The sequence below is a fragment of the Bubalus kerabau genome, chromosome 2, assembly GCF_029407905.1.
Source record: "Bubalus kerabau isolate K-KA32 ecotype Philippines breed swamp buffalo chromosome 2, PCC_UOA_SB_1v2, whole genome shotgun sequence".
Classification (NCBI taxonomy): domain Eukaryota; kingdom Metazoa; phylum Chordata; class Mammalia; order Artiodactyla; family Bovidae; genus Bubalus; species Bubalus kerabau.
Window position 1 is genome coordinate 115,387,358 of NC_073625.1, and position 24,788 is coordinate 115,412,145.

The window sequence follows — 24,788 nt, forward strand, 5'->3', positions numbered from 1 at the left end:
AAGGAAAATGTTCTTAAAACCGCAGCTCTTCACCAGCAGGGAACAGTATCATAAAGCAGACAGCCAGGTATCTTTAAAAGAATCCAGCCTTGAGTAGGAGGCCAGAGAGAAACCCATGAAGGCACTTGGCTCCTGTGATCTGTCATCCTAGCTGCCTCTCCCAGCTCTGCAACCTCTGCAGCGTGGATCTGAAAGCCCTCCTCCCACACTGACATCATTCCATATATCGAGGCAGTCGGTGGGAAAGTGGACTGAGAGCCTTGTGTTATTCTTTTAGAGCAATGACATCATTAATCTAGCAAAGTTTGGTGAAAGTGTATTGAGCCTAAATTTGAAAACCCGAGTCTGGTCTTGGCCCAACTACCAACTAGGTTGCGATCCTCAGCTTTTCCCTGTGTGAGTTAAAAGGGTTGGACAGGACTTCCCTTGTGGTTCAGTGGTTAGGAATCCACCTGCCAGTGCAGGGTCCAGGAAGATCCCACATGTCACGGGGCAGCTAGGCCTGCGTGCAGCAACTACTGAAGCCTGCACACCCTAGAGCCTGTGCTCTGCAGCAAGAAAAAAACACTGCAATGAGAAGCCTGCCCGCCACAACTAGAGAGGCCAGCCCCTGCTCACCACAGCTAGAGAAAACCCATGCAGAGCAGCCAGAGCCAGCACAGTCATGAATTAATTATTTATTTATCTAAAAAAAAAGGAGGCTGAATGATATCTGACTTAACTCATTTGCTTGCTTACTAACGTATCCTTTCAAGCAACAAATGTTTATTTAGTATCTACTGTCTTCCAAACACTATTTTCCTTAGTTAAGTTCCTTTCTTTCTTGGGGAATTATTTTTCTCATCTGTAAAATGAGAGGATTGGATCAGATGAGCCTCCAGATTCCTTTCACCTCCAACAGGCCATAAATCCACCCAACAGTTCCAGCATCATCTCAGTCCACATTTCACTCTTTTAACTAAAAGTCTATCACATAAGATTCTGATGAATGCTTTGCTAAAATCAAAAACCATTTTGTGGGTTCAGGCAGTTCATTTTTTTTTATAAAGGGAATGAAGGAATTAATTTTATTTGGTATGTATCAAAGGCATATCACATTAAGAGAAACAAAGAAAGTAAAGAGAAATTAAGGAAAACTGGGAAAACAAATGGTAATCATAATACTCATTGAATGCTTGTTGAGGCAAACTTTTTAGTCTTTAAAGTCTGAATATGTTTGTAGTGTACCCTCGTCTTAATGATGGTTTGGGCATAGAATTCTAGATTGGAAGTCATTCTCCCTCAGAATTTTAAAGTAATTGTTCCATTTTCTTTTATGTTCAATGTTGTTAAAATCTGCTATCGTTATGATTCTTGATTTTTGGAGTTTTACCTGACTTTTTCCTCCTCTCTGAAAGCTTTTAGGGTGCCCTTTTACTGATATGTTCCAGAGCTGTGCTTTAGAGTAGGTCTTTTAAAAAAAATAATAATAATTACAGCAGGCACTTACAACACTGTATCAATTTGGCAATTCATGCCCTCAGTCCTGGGAATTTTTCTTTACAATTTATTCCTTTCTACTTTATCTAAAACTTGTTGGATTGAGTCTTTAATTGTCTTATTTTCCTCTTATTTTCCTCTACTGGTGTTCTTATTCTACTTTTTGGAAAATTTGAATATATCTCCAATCCACATGGACTTTCCTGGTGGCTCAGCTGGTAAAGAATCCGCCTGCAATGCGGGAGACCAACCCATATATGAAATGTCTCTTTTCAACCATAATTTTAGTTTCTAAGAGCGCTTTCTCATCCTGTAAGTTTTCTCCTTTCTGTAGCAGCCTGCTCTTTTTTCCATGGATAAAATATCCTCTTATCTCTCTGAGGACATTATAGTGTTGCTGAAGTTCGTCCTGCCTGCGTTTTGTTCCCTCTGAGTTCCTGGTCCTCTGTGTTTGCCTAGTTTGGTCTCTGTCAGGGAGACTTTTCTGAAAAGTCTGGTAATTCTTAGCTGAGTCTTGAGGCACCAAGAAAGCTGACCACATATTCTGCATAAAAGGAAGGCACTTATTGACTGGAAGGATTCCCTGTTGGTGATTGGGCAGGGCACTGCGGCTTTCTGGGGAGGGGTTCCCAGCTGTCAGTTTCCCTACACCTTTTTGGTTTCCCCAATGAAAGAGCCTCAGATGTTTATTTGATTGCCAGTATTCTGGGAGCCAAGAGGGACAAGGATGTGGTCATCTCCTTACTCTGTGTGTAGATATTCAGTGAATTTCAATTTTTCAGGAAAGTGTGCATTGGGTAGAGGGGGAACTAGGGATCTGTTTCCTTTACAGACTTTCAGCCCATCTTACCCCTTCAGCCCCACCTGAACTCCTGCCCTCCTTGTTGCCTGGTGCTTCCAGTTCCTGAGGCTTTCTGAGGATCAAGCAGGGCTAATTGGAGGGAACTGGCGTGCTGACGTGCGAAATCTTTAAAGGTGTCCACATAACGTTCCCTAGACAGCAAGGGCCAGTTCTTCTAGTTGTCTGGGTTTAGGACAAGACTCCATTAAGATGTTTAAAAAGAAAAAAAAAGTATTCATTTACACATTAATTCATGGCATAATCATTATATAATCATTTACATACCTATATATAGATACATCTGGCACAATCTATTCCCAGATAAATGCACCATCAAATTGATTTCTCTTTTCCATTTTTCTCTATTCCTAACTTTCCCTTCAAATTTAAATAATAATAAATTAATACCTCTGGCATTCATTTTTAACACTTAGAGAGCTAATTCTTTTCAAGGCACTAAGTGCTTTAAAAATATTTAAAAGTATTAGCTTATTTAATACTTACAAGTGTTATCTCAGTTAATCTTATAACAACCTACAAAGTAGGTACTGTGACATATCCCCATTCTACAGATGAGCAAACTGAGACCAAGATGTTAAATATCTTGTCCCTGGTCACACAACTGATAAAGGGCTCCAGAGTCCCTGCCTCACCACTAGTCTGTGCTGCCTGGGGAGAATCTGATTAGAGCACACAGAAGCTGAGGCTCTGAAATCACAATAGAAGGGAGGGGTATAGTCCTACATTTCTGAATATTACCGGAAACCCCACAGGGAATATTCATGTTCTTTTTCTGTAACATGGGGAAGCTCACAGGGGTAATCTAGTTCACACTGTTTGTACAAGAAGGAGATTCCATTAATCTCCAAATAGTAACCAAGCAAAAATGGCCTGCATGAAGGCAGCAGTTTCTGGTGAATATGCGCAAGAGCCAGGGGTGGTTATGAAGTCTTCCCTGGTGTATAGCAGCGTGCGCTGTCACCAAGGAGCAGGGGGAAGTGAGGTGCTCCTTTTGCCCTCTGGGAAGCATCACAGAGGGTGGAGGGTGAAGTCCACCCAGAGACTGGGCAAGAGGGTAACAGGCTCCACCAAGAAAGGCTGGACCCGAAAAGGAGAGAGACTAGGAAAGGAAGCCAAAGAATCAGCTGATGACTCAGGGGCAATGGGAGCAGACACAAGTGGTAATTAGCATCGAAGGGGTTTAACAGGCCTCACCAAAGGCTCACGCCCAGGCCAGATAGCGACACACCGCTAAGTCGGGGGGTCACTGTGAAGTGAGAAAGATGGGAGATTACAGAAACAGGGGCGCAAGGTCAGAGAAGACTCCACCACACCCAGCTTCATGCTCAGACTGTGCTCTCAGGTCAAGACTCATGACATTTCTTCTAGCAGGAATAAGTCTGGTCTTAGAATCTGGAGTAGGATTGAACTGATAGTTTGAAAGTTAAGCAACCATTTCACATAGTTTAAAAATATGCAATAAAACTTCAATGCAGCCTCAAAGTTTTGGACAGGACATGACAGCCCTTCCTGGTGCCCATCAAATCACCTGTGACCTCTGTGGTGTGAGAGACAGGTCTAAGGACACCCATCAAATAGGAATGTTGTTCATAGAGGGAATAAGCAACAGGCTGGTAGAAGAGACTCAAACGTACATCATGAAAAGAACAAGCTACTGTGGGGGGAGTGATGGTCATCTTAGAGAAATCAGGGACTCCGCTAATAGAGAAAAAAGTCAAGTTTTTACATTTTGATCAGTAAAAAGGGTCTAGAACACAAGGCCTGCTTTACCCTTGGGAACTAAAGAAAGGACCTGATCATAGCTTTATTTTTTTTGAGGATAAGCATAGCTCAGCTCAGTGGAGAGTAGTACATCTGAAGTGCTGGGAAAGTCCGTGAGCTGCCTGATGGCAGATCTCCATGGGGCAACTTCAGAGTGAAGCTGCAGGTGTAAGAGGGTGATGCCCAGATAAGTGTTCATGGACAGGCAGTGGGAGAGAGCAGGTAATTAAAGGAGGCAAAGAGGGCCCGGGACGCTGAAGAAATTATGAAAGTAATCCAAGTCTAGAGCCATGAAATGGGAGGATGGGCCAAGGGGAGGGATAGATGCATCAGAGAAGTAAGAATGAGAGCTGCTTAGGTGGAAGGCTTGCATACTCAGGAAGGAGAGGTTGTTCAAGGAACTGATCATTAAAAGCAAAGTCATCTTTAAAATAAGTCAGTTCTGGGAGATGCAGATACTGAGGAAGAGAGAGAGTGTGTCCAGACAGCTGCCTTCTCTGTGAATGGCCCTCCTTGAGGAGGAGTCAAGAGGCCAAAAGACAAGCCCAGAGTGGAGGCAAGGAGGGTAAATGGGCAGTGGTTTTCCAGCTCTGTGCATGTCTCCATGGCTAGTCAGTCAAGCAGGAGAACAGCTGGAAGATTGGCTGTATGTGGCAGCTTTGTGTTGGGAAAGCACAAAGGGGTCATCTCGGACAAAGGAGTGTTGGAAATGAAGCCAGATGAGAAAAATAATCTGCAAGCCTAAAAGGAAAGTTAGAAAACAAACATGCTGAGAAATATAAAATAAAAATCTAAAGATTTGCAAAGGAAGACCAAAAAAAGTTCTTAATTGCCTGTGAAGAAACTAAGTGAAAACAGGAATTGTTCTTTGTAGCATTTTCTGTAACAGGCTATTAGACAAAGCTGTTTAAGTTTCTGGGACTGGAGATTTAGCTAAGGCAGAGAGGTGGGAACTTCCCAAATGTGCCACTCGCTGCAAAGGCAATAAGAAACATGAGGATGGGGACACGCCACTGGTCCTTGGGAACACGCCACTGGTCCTTGGGAAATGGGAGGTGGAGGAAGAGAAAATAATGGTCATGGGACTCTGTGAGTTAGGAGACACCAGAACTGGTCGGAAAGAAATATATACACATGAACTTTTCTATGGAACTGATAATTTAGTATTTGTGAGGGATTTGGGCTTATTGGTTAATAAGCCCTCTGTGTAGGGGCTTCCCGGGTGGCTCAGAGGTAAAGAATGTGCCTGCAGTGTAAGAGATGGAGGAGTCAAGCATTCGATCCCTAGGTTGGGAAGATCCCCTGGAGGAAGGCATGGCCACCCACTCCAGTATTCTTGCCTGGGAAATCGCATGGACAGAGGAGCCTGGAGGGCTAAAGTTCATAAGATTGCAAAGAGTCAGACATGATTGAAGTGATGGAGCACGCACACACACTCTGTGTAATTAATGTTCAGATGGTGGTGAGAAGCATCACGGTCCAGAAAGCGTAAGGCCCAAAGCCTGAATGAATTACGTTAAGAATTGCAAGGAAGCACCTTAAATGTGCAAAGCTTCCTCAGAGATCTCTTGGGCCCTCTGCCCTTGACCTTCCCCATATCAACAGGGGCTCTTAGAACTTTTCAGTACTAATTCCACTATGGGTTTTCTGAAGCAGTGTTTCTCAATTATGAACCCCAAATCTGTGCACCCTAAAATTTCCCCGTGGCTCTGGGAAGAGGACAAGGGATTGTTTGGGGGGCAGCCATGCCTAACCACTGCCTCATCCATTTCTCCTAATTCCCTCCATTGCCACTTTTTGGAATTCCCTTATTGCCATGGGGATGGGGACCCTGTGTAGTAATCTCTTTGACTAAGCCATTGAGGTGAGAGGAGCCAGGTTATCAACCCTATATTTGACTCAAGTGGGTTTGGCTGGATCTAGAGCATGAGTGTCACAGAAATGCCTCTCCTTCATCTTCCCCGCCCTCATTTCTGGACTGTCAGCCTGAAGGGGCAAACAGCACCACCTGTGGTGTTTCCAGGCTTCTCTACTAGGTCTGGGTTTTGAATTGTGGAAGCGCACAGCGTGGCTCCATGCTCTTACCCAACCCCGGTCCTCTACCTGCTGGTGGGTGGGTCTGGCTGTAACTCGCCCTCAGGGGCAATGGGCCTTGTGTCTGGTGCCCTACTGAGCTGTTTGCAGCCAGAACTTCAGGCCCCCTCTGCGTTCCCTCAGCAGTCTGCAGAGGCCACACCCAGCCCTGAAAAGGTTGCAGGTTACATCAGGCCCTGTGCACCCTTGGCCCCAGGAAAGAACCTGAGTTCCTGAGGGTGGCGCAGAGGAGAACGCCACAGAGGCATAGAAACTCAGTGACAGAACTTCTTAGAGTTAAGGAAATGTTGTGGTCACCTAGCCCAGAGTCCTACAGATGGTCCATTTGTAGAAAGTGTAATCGACCTAGTGGGATGCCACAAGCAACTGAGAGGGAAAAAATTAAATAGAATATCAGAGTAAAATTTGTGTGTCAGTGATACAGTTATTCATATGTAGTATAAACTGGTCAAGAATTTCAATCCAAAAAGCTTAAGAGACCTGATGTAGGGCAGGCACACTGAGAGACCCAGGAGCTCAGGCCATGGGCATATTCTCCCTATCTGCCTCCCACCCTCTGCAACCACAGACATGCCTGAAAATGTGTGACTTGCCCTGTGGGATGTGGTTTAAGGAGCAAGGGGTTTGTAGTCGAGGTCTGGGTTCAAGCCCAGCTGGCTGACTATGGGAAACCACCTAGCAGTGTTTCTCAAATAGTAGACCAGGGAGTCCCCTTTCCAGAATCCTGAGTTTCAGGAGGAGGCCTGGAGGTTTCCTTGTTAAAAATATGCATTTCTGGGTCCTAATCCAGGAGCAAGGGAGGGAACAGCTAGGGCATCTACATTTTCAATAACCTCCCTAGGTGATTTCCATGCACACTCACTGTTCCAACCACTGATCTTGACATTTCTGAGCTTAAATTTCTTGATGTAAGAAATGACAATGGAGTGGATAATATATGTGAAGGTACTTTACACACTGTAAGAGCACTCTTCAGACTTGAGGTATTTCCATTCCACAACATCCTTCTCTATTTTGGAGAAGGATAACACCAGCTGAGTGGGTGGTGGGGTCTGTGGAGTCAAATGGAAAACATGAACCAAAACCATGTTTCTTTCTTCTTGTCTCTTTCCACCTCCCACCTCTTGTCCTACACTTTCTCTTCTTGACCTAACCCTGACGGCAGAACCACGCCCATCCATGGAAATGTGTTTAGAGTGGACTCCATGCTTTGTGATTGGTAATGATGCATATTGCAGCTATGAGTCTGATATGTCATGTTAACCTTTTCGAACCCACTGTAACATTCAAGTTCCTTTAATAGAAAATTCTCCCAGCCCAAGCTTTTGACCCTGGGGCACTGCTGACTCCCTACTCACTGTGCTTACCGTTCAGCAGAAGCCTCTCTGGATGTGTGTAAAATTCACAGCTACCGCTGCTGGCACTGGCAGTGCAGGCCCTGGAGGCTTAAAGCAAAGATGTGCACACTGAAGGCGAGGTCCCTGGAGATAACAGGGAGCTTCCCCCTGAATCTCAGAGAACAGGCTGCTGAGCTGGGCCCCTGGGTCTCCTGTTCCTTCCCTTCGCCCCCTTCGTACCCTACCCCTAAGTGCAGCAGCTCTTCTAAGAGGCAGGCTGTGTGCTGAGTTCCAGAAGACAAATGAATAACGAACGGTTTCTCTCGGTGAGAGTGATAAGTCTCAGTGTTCAACTAGCAGAGGGTGTTCCTGTCGCGGGGTCTCTCTCCCCAGTTTTACTGATTCTGCCCCAGGAATGGTGGCAGGCCTAGAAGGAAGAAGGCTGGAGCACTAGGCTGGTTCCTAAGGGAGATGCGCCCGTTCTTCTCTGCCCATCTTCCCCCTGCTCCCCAGTGGCTGAGCAAGCAGAAGATGATTCTGTTCCAGGCGAACAGTCTCCTGTGTCTGCCATGGAGTTGACGGTCTGTTCTCTTTTGTATCTCTAGTGCCTACATTCTATGCTAATGGCTGCAGCATGGGGTGGGGATGAGGAAGGTGGCAGGAATGAGAAGGAAGGGAGGTCATCTCCCTTATTCCCAACATCAGTTAGAATCAAGTGAGAGTGAGTGAGTTAAAAATGATGCCAGAAGAGTGGGAGGGCCAGGAGTATAGCCAGGCGTGGGGCAGAGGAGCCCTTGGAAGAAGAAAAGGGGCACCCTAGGGCCAGGGTTGGAGGGCACTGTTGGCTGGAAGCTTGTAAAGAAATGATGAAAAGAACTAACTCCCATGCTACAGGAAGGGATTAGGAGCAAGCCCAGATCTGGGTAGGCTCCAGACTGTCTCTGCAGCTAGAGTGAACGACAGTAATTGAATAACACTGTGTTAATTTCTTATTTTTTGTTTTCTTTTTCCTTATTTCCTTTCCTTTTCCCGACTCCCTTTCCCATCTTCTACCTTTTCTCCACCCTGAATCTCATCTTTTCTATTTCCCTTCCCCCTCTCCTCTGCTCTCATGCATACTTTGTCCCCTTCCCCACCCACCCACCTACCCATCTCCTTCCCCCATGCCCTCGTGTTTTACTCCACCCCCACCTCACCCCCAAAAGCTCTCTGGCGGCTGTGAGTTGACCGTGGTGCTCCAGGACTTCAACGCAGGCCACAGCAGCGAGCTGAGCATCCAGGTGGGACAGACGGTGGAGCTGCTAGAGCGGCCGGGCGAGCGGCCGGGCTGGTGTCTGGTCCGAACCACGGAGCGGAGCCCCCCCCAGGAGGGCCTGGTCCCCAGCAGCGCCCTGTGCATCTCCCACTCCCGAAGCAGCGTGGAGATGGACTGCTTCTTCCCCCTGGTGAAAGGTAGGGAGAAAGGAGGGGAAGGGATGAGGACCAGAGGCTGCTGGAGATGTGGCCCACTTGTTAGAAGAGCATCATGGCACTCGCTTGTCTCAGGAACCTGTTTTGACCTGTGGGATTACTTGTGAAGGGAGTGCATTGGGAGCTTAAAAAGAAAGAGCTATGGAACAACCATGTAACTTTGGGAAAGAATCACTTAATCTTTCTGAATCATTTTCATCTTAAAAATGAAGGCTGACTTAGATGACCCTTAAGATCCATGGTAGCTCAGTCGGTAAACAATGCGCCTGCAATGCAGGAGACCCATGTTTGATCTCTGGGTTGGGAAAATCCCCCAGAGAAGGAAATGACAACCAGTATTCTTGCCTGGAGAATCCCATGGACCCAGGAGCGTGGCAGGCTACAGTCCATGGAGTCGCAAGAGTCAGACACGCCTTTTAGCGACTAAACCACCAAGATCTCTTCTAACTCTTCCATTGTATCACCGGTCATCCAAAAAAGTTATCTTCCACCCACAGCCCAATACCTAGATTCCCTTCTCCACTAAGCCTCCCCTCCACAGCTGCTGTCAGCTCCCTGGGCCCGTCCCCTCCCCAGGCACTCACGGTTCCCAGAAGCCTGAGCAAACCTGGGGGTAACACACAGCACAAGCCAGCTGAGTTTGACCTTCCCCTCGGCCCTGCCAGGGTCTGAGACATTCATTTATGTGCCTCTGACGTACAAATTACTGGAGCCTTGGCTTCTGTTTTGTATAAGCTCTGTGTTCTTCCCACTTGCTTGTTTATTCACTGTCTCACACCAGGGAGACTGAGCCCCTGGAAACAGTGATTCTCCAGGCAAGGGGTGTCGCTGGACTGGCAGCATCTTCATCTCCTGAGAACTTTTAGGAATGCAAATTCTCAGACCCCACTGCAGACCTTCTGGGCCAGAAATGCTGGCACGGGGCCGCCGTCTGCATGTTAGTAAGTCCCTGGGGACACCGACGCACACTCAAGTACCAGCGTCTCTGACTTCAGAAGTCAAGGCTGTCAGGGCCTGGAAGTCACTCGTTTTACATTGAGGACACTGAGGCCCAGAAAACTCTGAGCTTCTTTTTGTCACAGGTCAGACATCTACCTCAGAGTTTCCGTGCAACCCTGTGCTAGGTATTTATGGAGTGGGAAGAGGGAAGGACCTGATTCTGTCAGGAGGCAGGGGTAAGGGTCGCCACGGAGAGCTGTGGATGCTACTGACTAATGAAATTGTGATGTTTTCATTTCTGGAATTCCATCGGGTCCACCTCTAAAACCTGACTTCCTCCTCTCGTCCACAAGGTGGCGATAGCAGGCTGCATTATTGGTGCTGCCTGGTTCTTCCAAGGGCCTGGAGCGGGTAGGGGTGGTTTCCATCTGGAGAATGGCTGCTAAAAGCTAATTCACCTCACTCCACACGCACACCCCTGTGCTCCCCTCCGCCAGTGCAGCCATCACCCGCGTTTCCCTCTTGGCTCTGTATCAGGAAGTTGTGTGCATCTGTAATTGCAGGTGTAGCTCCTCGGTCCTCTGAAGTGGTCACTAGAGAATCTGGTGGTTTTGGGGAAGGGACAAGCAGGGGATCTCAGGTTCTACCTGAAATCTCACCATGGCGGAACCTGGAACACAAAGCGGTTAGAATTGTGCGGGTGAAATGAAGTAATATGTGCAAAACACTTAGAACAGTGTCTGGCACTCAGTACATGTTAGCTGTCAGGATAAGTTATAGTTATTATAACTTAGTATATCACTTCCACAGATTATTCAGCAAAATGACTGAAAACTCCCATCTCCAGAGACAAAGCCAGGACAGCCATTCATTTGCAGGGAAACTTAACTGGTCACTCATCTCCCAGTGTGGGGTGGTCCATCTGAAAAGACTTGACTTCCAGGGAGGACCTGGGCTTCTTGCCCTAGGCCTGGCTTCCCTGGTTCCTGGCTGGTTGCAGCCCCTCCCTGCCCTGGCCCAAGGGGGGAGGTGGAGGTGTCCAGAGGGGCATACAGTTGGTGGAGAGTAAATTGAAAAATGGGAGCTGAGCATGGGGGATGCAAAATAGAGGCAAGAAAGTCAGGACCCTGGCACAGAACTTTCCAGCTAACTCTGCTGCCATCATGACTTCTTATGAGCACCACCCGTAGTGCCTATCACCATTTCCTTGGCTCGTCCTGTTGGCAGCCTGCTTGCTCTCTCTCAGCATAAGCCAGTTAGGCGGGGTTTCACATGGCAGCCTGTGAGCTCTCACTGGCTTCTCACCCCGAGGATTCAGGATCCACGCCCCTCCTCCAGGTGCCTGACTCCCAGCAGTCAGGTTTAAGTCTCTCTTCTCAGAGCATCCTCACAGCCCTAACAAGGCCTCAGCTGCAAGTATGTACACTCAAGCACACGCCACATCTTGGAAAAGCCCCTCTGTCTCTCTCTAGGACCTGTCTGGAGTCTCAGCCTCTTAGCAGAAATTCGATAAGCTATTCCTTTTCCCATCCAGCAGGCTGCCTGTGGGACACCTGGCTTTCTCTCCTCTCCAAGTGACTTGTCTCCAGTGGGCACTCCACCTCCTGAGTTATGCCCAATGGAACTGAGGCTGAAATGATCTTCTGGGGGTTGTGGAATAGGCTAGGGCATCCTCCAGTGTCACCAGAGGTTAGAATTCATTTCTTTGTCAATGCTCAGAAGGCAACTGGTCGTCTTAACCTTTGAGAGAGCATCAGGCTAGTGCTCCTACAAATCTTAAGGGGTAGAAAATCATGTGCTGCGTGGGTACTCAGGCACGACTGCCATCCCCAGAAATGGACACAAAAGAGCCCTGGATGTCAGCGCTGAGGAGGGAGCTTGGAGAACTACTAGAGCAGGGCTCTCAACTCCAGCTGCCTGGGGTCACCTGGACGCTTTATCAAACGACAAGATCCAGGCCCCACCTAGAGCAAGAGGTGTCGGAATTCCCGGAGTAGACCTAAGCGTCAGTGTTTTTCAAGCCCTCCTCAGGTGAATCCAAGGGACAGAAAGGTTGAGAATCACTGCACTGGCCAGCCTCCTCTCTTGTAGGGGCTCTCTTGGGCTCCGGAAAGCAGGGTGACCTCTCAAAGCCACAGAGGGAGTTGGTGGCAGAGCTGGAAGAGACCAGGGCTCCTACCTCCTCGCTGAACCTCTGTACCACACTCTGCCTGCTGGGCTTCCAAGAGGCTCCAGGGCCTTTCTCCAGTCTTTCCTTCCTGAGGCTACTTAGGAGTCAGTGCTTGCTTGTTTCCTCTTGATATCTTTGTGGCAGGACCGCTGGTGGGGCTGTGTGACAAAGCAGAGGGGCCTGCCTTTCCTGTTACAGCCCCCCTGACATCCTAGAGCTTCTCCCTGGTGTTGGGGCCTGTGGACCTAGTCGTTCCTCTTCCTAATCCCCTCTGACTTTCTCAGCAGTGACTGGCGAAGGCAGTACCTTCCAAGGGACAAAGACTTTGCAGTAGTGGTTTCAATTCTGGGGCATCTTAGAACCACCTGGAGGAGACTAAAAAGTACTGATGCTTCGTGCCCCAACCCAGACCAGTTAATTCAGAGCCACCAAGGACCTGGGCATTAGTATTTTTTAAGTTCCTTGGTAATTCTAATGGGTCCAGAGTGACTGCTTTAGGGGTTTGGTGCTGCCTGAGTGTCAGGCATAGGAAGGACTTAGAAGTCCATTGGTAGAGGTTAATATGCAGTTATGTAACAACTCAACAACAAAGAACCAATTCAATTTTAAAATGAACAAAAGACTTGTATAGACATTTCTCAAAAGAAGGTATACGAATGGTCATAAGTCCTAAAAAGACGAAGAAGGCATTGGCACCCCACTCCAGTACTCTTGCCTGGAAAATCCCATGGACGGAGGAGCCTGGTAGGCTGCAGTCCATGGGGTCGCTAAGGGTCGGACACGACTGAGCGACTTCACTTTCAGTTTTCACTTTCCTGCATTGGAGAAGGAAATGGCAACCCACTCCAATGTTCTTGCCTGGAGAATCCCAGGGATGGGGGAGCCTGGCAGGCCACCGTCTATGGGGTTGCACAGAGTCGGACAAGACTGAAGCAACTTTGCAGCCATAAAAAGATGGGCAACATCACTGATCGTGAGGGAGCTGCGCGTCAATACTGCAATGAGAAAGCAATTCATAGTGGTTCATCAGGAAAGCTATTATTTTTTTCACAAACCATAGAAAACAACAGGTGTTTGTGAGGCTGTGGAAAAATTGGAAACCTTTACCCTGCTGGTGGGAAAGTTAAATGGTGAATTGCTATGAAAAACAGTATGGGAATGCTCAAAAAAATTAAACATAGAATTACTATATGATCCAGAAGTTCCACTTCTGGATGCATACCCCAGAGAGACTTGAAAGCAGGGACTCAAAGAGGTGTTTGTACAGTTAAGTTCATAGCAAAGATGGAAGCACCCCAAGTGTCCATTAGCAGATGTGCGGGTAAACAGAAGGTAGGATATACATACAATGAAATATTATTTAGACTTAAAAAAAGAAGGAAACTCTGACACATGCTACAGTGTGGATGAACTTTGAAGACATTGTGCCAGGTGAAATAAGCCAGACAAAAGAGGACTAATACTGTATGATTCCACGATGTGAGGTCACTACCGCAGTCAGAGTCATAGACAGAAAGCAGAATGGTGGTTGCCAAGGACTGGGGAAAGAAGAGGAATTATGGCGTTAGTGTTTAACAGGTACAGGGTTTCACTTCTGCAAGATAAAAAAAAAATTGGAGGTAGATGACGGTGATGGTTAAACAACATTGGAGATGTACTTACTGCTGCTGAACTGTATACTTAAAAGCAGTCTTTCAAAGAAGCACAGGGTCCAGAAACACAGTCCAGGTTCTTCTCCACCCAGCTCTGTAGGATACCTGTGTTCCTTTTCTTTTCCTGTATGATTTTTGCCCTGGTTCCAGCTGAGCACCTGAAGAAGCCCTAGGGAAATGCCTGTTTGCTTAGCCAAACTAAACAGGGCCTGGTGAGCCCTGGAGCTGCTGTGCTGGAGGAAAGAGGCCGTGCCTGTGGTGGCCTGGCTTGTTTACAGGGAGTCCTCTCTTATGGGGTCTCCTGATGAGTTCTCCGTTTATCACCTCGCTGGCCTCGGGAACGGCTTACCCAGGCTGGGGAAGGTGTGACGGCACAGAGGAGTGGAGGACAGTGGGCTCTGGAGGGGTGTGCCGCCACAGCTGAAGATGCCGCACAAGTCGTGATACTGCCCACCTGTATTAAGCGTGTCATCAGCTCGTAAAAGTACCTGGCATTTATTGGGCCTCACCTAGCGCCAGATTCTGTGTTCATGCTTCATTATTTTCCTCACTTGACAGACTGAAAACTGGGTCTTAGATCAGGTAACTTGCCCAAAGTCACATAGCTTGCTAGTGGCGAATCTAGATTTCAACGCACGTCTATTTCCCAAGGTTTCACTCTTTCCCATCGTGCTCCACCACCTCCCAAGGCTGGAGGTACTGCAGAGAGCTATTTTACTTTGTTGTCCTTCTCTCTGACTCAGTGCCCTTGGATTTACCCAGTCTAGCTGGGTGAAGGTTGAGAGAGCACAGCCCTGTACACATGATGCCTCCCACTCCCTCTCCCTCTGGTCTCCTGGGCTCCCTTCCCTATGGGCGGTAGCGGCAGACAGACTTGTCCTGGGCGTGCTTTGCCCGTTAGAAAGAGCCTGGCTGGAGCAGAATGGCTCTGAGCAGCAGTCTGGCTAGTGGGCTAAATGGGGTCCAGCTCTGCTGGGGGCCGGATACCCGCTGGAGCTGGTCCATCTGGTCTAGCAGATTCACTGTGGGGTGGGAATTCCCTGCACTTTCTGCTTCAGAAGCGAAAATGCACCTTTACTATCTCCTCTGCTGTCAAATCCAGACACTTAGAGTCTCCTCCTGCCTACTGGCTGGAGAGTCCACTGCCAGTCTCTCTCAGGACTTAATAGTGACTGCCTTCCACTCTGAGGCTCTCTATGGGCTGGTCTTTTTTTTTTTTTCTGTACAGTTACTCATACTGTCACATGTTCTAAAATAGCATTTGTATCACCTTCCATCCATATCTTCCTGATTTACCTCTACGATCCCATCCTCTTCTAAAAACATCTGCATTTTTCTCTCCACATCTGGCAAGTACTGTAAGTAACCTAGAGAGATAACAGTCTAAGTGTCCTGTGTTTAATCCATCCAAGCATAGCATATATTGGACCTTCATTTTGAGGTCCAATTTATTAGGTTGAACCACATGAAATAGCCATGCTGCTGCTGCTGCTGCTAAGTCACTTCAGTCGTGTCTGACTCTGTGCAACCCCACAGACGGCAGCCCACCAGGCTCGTAGTCAAAACTGGTTGAAAATCAGAAATTTTAAATGGTTCAATCTGATATGTTATAACCAGCCTATCTTTTTCATAGAAGCATACTTGCAAATCTTTGAGAAAACTGGGGAGGGCTTGGTACTCAGGGAGTCAGATGGATCAGGAGGAGGACAGAATATGAAACAAGTAGAAAGTCACTGAATATTGGTTTCTGCGACTGTAGGGGAAGCAGATAAACATACTCATCTCTCACAGTTGCTGGGAGCCTCAGAGGTTGCAAAGTTAAGTAGAAATGCTTTTACGCTGTGAAGTAGTTCTCTTTGTTATATGCATAGATTGCTTAGAAAAAAACACAAGTGACCCTGCTATGCGTGAGGTTTTAGAGTGACATGTAGAAGGACATGGATGGCATGATGAGAGGTGTGGAATAAGAGTCTTGAGATGAAAGATCTGGGGGCATCTGAATCCTTGCCCAGTCACTGATAAGATGATGATCTTGGACGAAATACTTAAAATCTATAAAACAGGCAATAGTGCCCACTTGCCTTGAGTCAGACTTCTGACCTGTGAGTACCACACAGTCAACTAACGTTCATTTCCCTGTCCTTTGTCCCACTTCTGATGCCTCTAGAGGGATGCGTCTAGGGTGTCTCCAGCGTGAATCTTCCCCACGGCTGCTCACAGGGTCAAGGTGCTGTTTCTAGTTCCATCCGCAGGCCTTGCGAAGGCCCACCATTCTCTCTACTCTGCACCCTCTCCCTGCCCTCAGTTTCCACTCCTGGCCTACCCTGAGCCCTTTCTGCACTACCAACAGCAGATCCAGCTGACTCTGATTTCTTAAGAAATAATGGTGAACTCCTTTCTTCTCATTTTCTTTTGCCTCCACTTAGAGGGTAGAGTTTATATATGATATATTTGAACTGAAAATTCAAATTATTCCCTGGCTTGTGCCTCTTGATGCCCTGTTCTTTCATTGATTAACTCTGGTCATTGAAGGTAACATTTGAATCATACCCTAGAGCTGGGCTGACCCTACGTGATGGAGGGTGGTGCTGAGATGTTGAGTGTTGCTGGGTGGGCATGAATGTGTCCTTCCCCGATTCAAAGAAGAGAAGGACAAAGACCAATTTTGTAAAAACTGCCTTATTTTACTTTCAACTGAATTTCTTTCACTTTCCTGTCTGTGTTAGGATGGGCCAGAAATGACTCAATAGTTACTGACCAAATGGGAGCCCTCCCAGGACAATTTCAGGAAGAGGGAGATGTAGGTGCCATCTAGTTCACACCTTACCCTCCTTTTTATTTTATTTTTCTTTTAAGGATAAGGGATCAGCAAAGACAGTTAGAACTTGCCCCGAGCCTACTTTGTTCTGGGTGAGATGTCCTGCCTGGGACCGGCCACCATTGTCTGATATTATTTAGGACATCAAAGGGCTTGGAATGGAGGCCTCAAATAGAAAAATGTCAGGCCAGGCCACATCCTCCTTTCAGTACGCCCCAGTGTGGTGCTGCTCCAAGAAGAAGTGACGCAGGAGGAGACGCTGCACTATCCAGGGAAACGACTGATGCCTCTGGGGACCCTCTGCAGAGATCCTGCCCCTCTCCTTTGTGTAACCAGCCTGCTGACACTTAGCTTATGCCAAACGCCTGTCTTGACAGCATATTTTCATGCCTCCTGGTGCCCACTGTAAATCTGTGAAATATACATGAGAATGATGCCTCTTATTATTCCCAGGAGGGTGAGACGTGAATAGCAACTTCGCTCCTTGGAGCCTCATGAACCAGCTCAGAGCTGGTAGTGCTCAGAGCTAAAACGAGAGCCTCAGATTCAGACCAAGAGAGGAGAGGCTACCACAGTGTGTGCTTGCTGAGAAGGAATGGGAGATAAATGATAGAGAGGAGAAATCAAAAACAGAATGTTTCCCAAAGAGAAGATGATGCCGTTTTCTTTTACTAGAGCTACCCCAGCTAAAACCACTTTCCCCACGAAAGGGCAGGGAATGTAGAAATGACATGCACAGATTGTAGCTTGGGAGGCAGAGAAGGAGCGACAGAGGTCTAAAGGCTGGGGGGAAGCCCACCGGACCTGCTCAGGGAAGGCCAGAGACGAGAGGATCATAAACAGTCGGTCATGAGGAGCAAGCCTTGCAGCCCTCGGCCTGAGGAGCTTTCAGCAGTGGGACTCATGCTGAAGAGAGTGTTGAGGACCCTCTTCCCATCACCTCAATGCCTTCCCCTGTGTCAGTCAAACTTTGAAAGCAACCATCCCTCGTCTAGGACCCCCGTAGCACTGAACCTGCAGTCTGAGCTCAAACTCTACAACATGGGTGAGGAATCTTTCAGTTTGCAAGTCTTGCCATGTTTAATACCAGCTCCCCATTCTCTGGAGCAGAGAGGCCATCCACTCACGGACCAGCCTGCCTCTTTTCTTGTCCTTACCTTTGGGAAAAGACTAGGCGGCCTGGTTTCCCCAGCACTGTCCCCCAGCCCCAGCTAGGAACACCAATTCTGATATTATGTCCATTTGCCTTACTCTCCACAAGGCCTGTATGCTACAGGGGGTGTGGGTGCCTACCTTTGTACACAGGAGGGCATGTGGATAATTACCGTTGCTGGGCTCCAGGCTACAGGGAGGAGGGCTGGGCTCAGCTCAAAACAGTCCATGGCTCCTGTCTCACTTCCAGTGATAACAAGAGGCCCTTGTGTGGCTGCAGGGAGGCTCCTGCAAAACCTGCCCCAGAGCCTGTTCTCTGACTTCATCTCCTCTTAGTTCCCTCCTGCTGCTCTAACAAATTACCACAGACTTAGTGGCTACAAACAACACCATATTTATTCTCTTACAGTTCTTTAGGTTATAAGTCCAATGTGATTGTCATTGGACTAAAATCAAGAAGTGGCAGGACAGCCTTCCTTCTAGAAGCCCTAGACAAGAGGTTGTTTCCTCACCTTTTCCAGCTTCTAGTGAGAGGCCACCTGCATTCCTTGGCTTGTGGTCCCTTCCTCCATCTTGAGAGCAAGTGATGTTGCATCTCTCTGGTCCTTCTTCCAAAGTCACATCTCCCTGTGACCACAGTGGGAAAGGTTCTCTGCTCTTAAGGACTCACATGATTACACTGTGCTAACCTGAATAATCAAGTGTGTGCTCCCCATCCCAAGGTCCCTAATCATGTCTGCAGAGTCCCTTTTGCTCTGTAAGATACTGCATTTGCAGTGTCTAAGGATTGTGTGTGGACATCCTTGCAGGGAGGGGCGTATTCTTCCTACCACATCCTACCAACTCCTGACCAGCCTGTCTGACCGAACTCTTCCACAACTGAGTGATGCATTCTCCTTCCCAGCACGCACACCTTCTGGAACACCCCAGGTCCTCAGGTACCCAGACGACTTGTCACCACACTTCCTTCACGTCTCTGCTTAAACATCACCTGATTAGAGAGACTTTCCCTCACTCCCACCCTCTACCATCACCCTGGATACCCCTTTGCTGTTTTACTTTTCCTCATAGCAATGATGTCACTACCTGGCTTGTTTACCAGTGTTTATTGTTTATCCCCCTCCCCAACTGCTTCCCAGATTCCCTGTACAAGTGAAGAGGTTCTGTTTATTTTGTTCTTTACTCTATCCCAGGTAGCCTGAACAGTAGCTGACATGTAAGAAGGTCTCGGTAAATATTTATGGGAAGGAAGAAAGGGAGGAAGGAAAGGAAGGATGGAGGGAGGGAGAGAAGGAAGGAGGGAGGAAAAGAGAAGAGAGGAAGAGAGGAGGGAGGGGAGGAAGGAGAAAGGACCGTGTGTCAGGGACTCCTGAGAGAGTTCATCTGTGACGAGCAGGCTCAGTGTCCTCCATCCCCCGAGGACTGCAGGGGAAACTGGCTAACTTTATCAGGGGGGGCCTGAGGATGTGGTAGGAATAATATTATGAGGCCTGTTCTAACTGAGAAAATCTTTGCAAGCTGGCTTCCTGGGAAATCTCCTCTGGGACACATGGGCTAAGCTTACCTCTCATGCATCTGGAATGGTTAAAAATTCAGAAATATAAGGATGGGCAGCATCTTCCATATCCCTCCTATTCATGAACTCCTCCATAAACTGACTTGAGTTACATGAAGGCAAAATCCACACTGCATTTAATGTATCAGAAACCTCTTCATCACACCCAGGAATCCACATGCTGCTGCAGCTGCTATTTCTGCCTGTGGGAGGGAAGTGGGCATTGACAGAGTGAAAATACCATCCCTCATAGTGGACACTTGGTAATGGTGAGCCTTCCCAAATTGGAACTCCGTCAGAGTGATAGACGGGCACTTCTTACTGCCCTACTTCGGGAACACTTTGACCTACTTAGAAGTGAACCTTTTGGGAAGTAGATAAAACCTGGAGTGGTTTGTTTTTAGCAACTCCAGCTGCAGTCATCTCTCACTTTGATAAACAGCTTGTCTCCTCCTGAGCTTGGACCTCCAGGAACCCATCCTGGCTGTAGCTTTATCTCACTGTCCCCCAGAAGAGCATGGGCACTGGCTGTTCTGGTGAGATCCCAAGGTCCTTTGTGAAACACCACGGCCTTCTCATCATCACCTGGCTACCCTTACCTGGGGCTTGATTCAAACCAGAGGGTGATCAGTGATCCTTCCTTCCTGAAAAGCAGTGTTGGCAGGGCAAGCCAGGCTTAACTGTTTGAGCCAGAAGGAGGCAGAAAGGTGTCAGCTAGGTAGGCAGAGAGGGACACGAGGACACATTTACATGGCATAGTTGAAAACAGAAAGAACAAGCTCAATGGTGGTTTAGTCCTTGGAGTCTAGAAGCTGTCGCTAGGTTAATGCAGACACCCATGGGGCCAGCAGTGGTTCAGTGGTTAGACCACTAAACAGATATAACTGGAGGAGATTACTATGCATACTGCTAGCAATAATGCTTTTTCTATAGACATTACTATTAAAATAACACATATAACCTGAGGCTAGCTATCTACATAGACATTATACAATTTTGAAAGACATGTTTGGAGTTCAAATTAAATACAGAAACAATGTACACATTGCATCTCCTTTATTTTAATCTTAAGTGTTTCTGGTCACTGATAATTATTATTCTTCACATAAAGATGAAACCTGTACTTTATGTCTGGTCTTGGTTTGCCGTCAATTTCCTTTTTGTGCTACAAAAACATGGAACCAACTGCTTTCCTGGAACTCACCTTTTTCCTCTTTGTCTTTGCTCAGGGAACACATCATATTCAGTTTGTGTTTCTCATACAAGATTCCCATATAAATTCCCATATATAGGTTAGCTTAGTGAATCATAGATAGCAGATATTAAAAAAACAACTCTTTGTTGAATAAATGATCAGTACTTGGCAAGAACCTTGGTGTTTTAAGCCACAGTCGCAAATGGAGGCCAGGACAGGATACTTTGGGGGAAATTAAGAACCATTCCGGTGTCAGCCATTAGGCAGTTTACAGACCAGAAATCTACGCAGGAAGATGGGGATTAAGGAGCATGTGGTTAGTAGCTGGAGAGCGTAGCAGGTGGTGGGAGAATGAGTCAAAGGACCAGCTGTCAGAGTTTGAGAAAGTGAAAATATTTGAATTGGGGTGCTTCCTAAACTCTATACTATGCAGGAAGTAATCACAGAGTCCCAAGGCCCATGGTCCTTAGCCCTGACTTCATATTGAAATCACCTGCAGAGCTTTAAAAAACTCTAGATAGGAATCTGGATCAGAACCTGAGAGTGCATACTGGAGCTGAGATTTACTGCTGGAGGAAAAGGCAGGTAAGTGACTGGTTGGGGTGGGACTGAGGAAGGCAGGCCTGCCCATAGTCTCCAGAAACCATGCCACAGTCCTCTCTGGGCATATTGTGTAGAAGGCGTGCACTGTGCTTTTCACTGTAAGAAAGTTCTCACAGGAATCTCTAGACCAGAGTAGGGGCATAATACAGTTGCTATTCCTTCCATCTCTAGGCTGAGCTCTCATTAAGAAGCCTGGATAAATGCTGTGATTTTTAAAAACTCTGTTCCTATAGATCTGAGGAGAATAAGTCTCAAGGATAAAATTGGACACACCTGTCAGTGAAAAGGGCAGATGCCTAAAATCATGGTCCAGTGTTCCTGAAGCCTGTGGCTAACTTTGGGCGAGAGGTCAGTAGTCACTGGTACCAAGCCCAGCGTTGTGGTGTACTAGGCCCAGTACCTCTGCAGGCTGAGACCAGCAGGAATTCTTTGGGGTTCACTGTTGTGGGAAATGGAGGTGAGGTAAAATGGACACACAGACAGGGGATAGCCTAATTCATGCAAGATAGACTTGGAAACATCACTGAAGACAAATTCCGCCAAAAATAGGAATAAAAGTCAACCATCTGTTTGGAAATTAGGAACACTCCAGAGATAGTGCTGGAGAAGGAAATGGCAACCCACTCCGGTGTTCTTGCCTGGAGAATCCCAGGGACAGAGGAGCCTGGTGGGTTGCCATGGGGTCGCACAGAGTCGGACATGACTGAAGCGACTTAGCAGCAGCAGCAACAGAGATACTGCTATAGCTCAGTGGTTCTTAGCCTGAACTTTGGGAGTGGGTGGGGTGGAGTTTGAAAACCTTGAGATTATAGACATTCCACTATCTCATGCAAAATGGTGTTTATTTGGAGTAGGGCTCAGATAAGGTCCAGGGATAAATAAAACTTTGGGGAAGAAGTGTATTTAGGTGATGTCATCGAACCTCTCACACACACACCCCTACCTCTCTCGCGTTTCATCTCTTTCCTCTGTGTTGGCTTTCTGGCAAGATGGCCTCCCGCTGTTTTAGGTTAACATTCTATCAATGTAGAAATCTTCTGAGAAGGGATTACTACTTTCACAGTAGTTCTTGCTATGGTCTCTAGTTTATGATCATTGGCTGAAATTGGGTCACGTGCTAAATCTGAACCAGTCCCCTTGGCTGGCTGGCTAAGCCCAGGTCATAGGCCTATCCTTAGAGTGGAGCATGGACACAGAGAGGGTGTCAGCTACATCCAAAAACATGGTCTAAGAATGGAGGAGAGCCGGTTTCTCAAAGAAAAATCAAAGTGCTGTTACAAAAAGAAGAGGGTGTAAATTGCAACCTAGAGTCCCTTGGACTGCAAGATCAAACCAGTCAATCCTAAAGGAAATCAGTCCTGAATATTCATTGGAAGGACTGATGCTGAAGCTGAAACTCCAATACTTCGGCCACCTGATGCAAAGAACTGACTCATTGGAAAAGACCCTAATGCTGGGAAAGATTGAAGGCAGGAGGAGAAGGGGACGACAGAGGATGAGATGGTTGGATGGCATCACCGACTCGATGGACATGAGTTTGAGCAAGCTCCAGGAGTTGGCAGGCTCAGGGAAGCCTGGCGTGCTGCAGTGCATGGGGTCCCAAAGAGTCGGACACGACTGAGTGACTGAACTGAGCTGAACTGAATTGGTCCTCAATGTGTGGTCCTTCTACCAACAACATGAACATCATCCTGGAACTTGCAGAAGTGAAATCCTTAGGCCCCACCCCAGATCTGCTGAATCAGAGTGGGGAGTGGGGCCCGGTAATCTGTGCTGTAGCTTCCTCTCCAAGTGATTCTGATGCACACTCAAGTTTGAGAACCAGCACGTTACAGCGGTGGCTCTCAAACTATGCTGCATCTTACAGAACACCTGGGGAACCTGGAAAAATACTAATACAGCCTCACCTGCTTATGTTTAAATAAGTGAATTAATCTGAATCTTGAGAGGGATAGGGGAGGAAGACCCAGGCATCAGTGGTTCTTAAACTTAGTTCTACCCTGAAATCACCTGGAGAAACTTAAAAAAAATACTAAGGCCTAGAATTTATTAATAGAAAAACTTCCCTGATGATTCTAATAAGCATCTGTGTTTAAAAACCATTGCCCTACCATCCCTCCAACTTGTCCTGAGGACACTTAAAACATCTAGATGTAGGTTAGAGGATTCAGGCACCTATTTTCTTAAATCCCTAAACTCAAAACTTGGTCAAATGATTGACATTGATTCCCTTTTCTTTCATGTTCATGTTGAGTCTGTTGTAGCAGCTAATTCCACAATGACTGGGATTGTTTCTGTTTGAGAATGTAGACCCAGTGCCTTAAACAGAGCCTGGCACATAGTAGGCACTCAGTAGGTGTTTGCTGAGTCAATGAATCAGCCTGAAATTGGTCAGTGTCTTCAGTAGTGTTCAAGACTTCCTTTCTGGGTTTTAGACATCACTGGTCTCATTCTGGAAGGCACACAAGGATGGCAATGGGACTCTTGGGTTGTTGATGCCTAACCAGTCTTCAGAATGGCCCAAAATGTGCTGATCATATCAACTTAAGATGTCCCTAATGGCTTTATTTTAATGTCCTTTAAATTGATAGTGAGTGGATTCCTGGTTAATAAGGACAAGTGGAAACATGCCTAATGAAGCCTTTACATGGAGACTAAGACTACTTTAAGGGTCTACTTGTACTCAGATTCTTTTTGAAGTATATTTATAGAGGTCGATCCCTGGGTTAGGAAGACCCCCTGGAGAAGGGAATGACAACCCACTCTAGTATTCTTGCCTGGAGGATTCCATAGAGGAGCCTAGCAGGCTACAGTCCATAGGGTCGCAAAGAGTTGGACATGACTGAGCAACTAACACTTTCATTTCACTGTACAACATTCTGTTACAGGTGTACAGTGTAGTGATAAGTTTAAAAAGCTATTTAACCATTTTAAAATACTCTATTTATAGTTGTTATAAAATATTCACTATATTCTCTGTGTTGTACGATATACCCTTATAGCTTATTTTTTACCTATTAGTTTCTGGTACTTTTATTTCTGAAGCAAGGGTGGAGTCTTTCTCAGACATCTAATTCAAGCCAGCTTCTACAAGATGACATCATTAGCCTCTTGCAAAAGATTTTGATGGAAAGATAATCCAGTGTCACCTGAACACAGGTAAAGAATCCACCTGCCATGCAGGAGACCCAGGTTTGATCCCTGAGTCGGGAAGATTTTCCTGGAGAAGGGCTGGCAACCCACTCCAGTATTCTTGCCTGGAAAATTCCATGAACAGAGGAGCCTGGTGGGCTACAGTTCATGGGGTTGCACAAAGTCAGACACAACTGAGCAACTAACAGTTTCAGTTTTTAAATGCAAAGGCCCAGAGGAAGGTTTAAAGTAAAAGAGGTTACTCATCAAGCAATTTGAATCATCTTTGAATTCCTATCAGAATGCCCCAGTATTGGGTGGGTAGACCAAATGTTGATTCATATCATAGCACCCAGGCAGTGGATCAGAGTGAAACAAGGTTCATTTTTAGATGGGCTGAAGGGTCAAGATGAGACTGACCAATAGAATGATCACTGAATTCAGGAATCTGGGGTTTGGGCTGCATGAGCAATTTGAACTTTCATTTCTGTGTTTCATATCTGGAGCACCTGGGGCACACTTCCTGCTTAACAGTGAGATTATTATTTAAAAACTTGCCAGGAGAAGCC

The 24,788-nt window shown here is 46.9% G+C and overlaps 1 protein-coding gene and 1 long non-coding RNA gene across 15 annotated transcripts in view; one reads left to right on the forward strand and one right to left on the reverse strand.

Annotated features, from left to right (window-relative positions):
• The window catches only part of KALRN (kalirin RhoGEF kinase), a 705,836-nt gene that overhangs the window by 555,120 nt on the left and 125,928 nt on the right, over positions 1 to 24,788 (forward strand). For all 12 annotated transcript variants that reach the window (XM_055568424.1, XM_055568425.1, XM_055568444.1 and 9 more), the window contains one exon: positions 8,739 to 8,985. In XM_055568424.1, coding sequence (XP_055424399.1) covers positions 8,739 to 8,985 — 247 coding nt within the window. The remainder of the gene's footprint in view (positions 1 to 8,738; positions 8,986 to 24,788) is intronic.
• Positions 8,845 to 20,714, reverse strand: LOC129643634 (uncharacterized). 3 transcript variants are annotated; one of them, XR_008710411.1, is made up of 3 exons: positions 20,494 to 20,714; positions 19,299 to 19,492; positions 8,845 to 8,975 (listed from the first exon to the last, which is right to left on the reverse strand). It is a non-coding gene; the product is annotated as an uncharacterized LOC129643634 (long non-coding RNA). The 3 variants fall into 3 exon arrangements; XR_008710413.1 differs by lacking the exon at positions 8,845 to 8,975 and adding an exon at positions 10,480 to 10,612; XR_008710412.1 differs by lacking the exon at positions 8,845 to 8,975 and adding an exon at positions 13,787 to 13,922.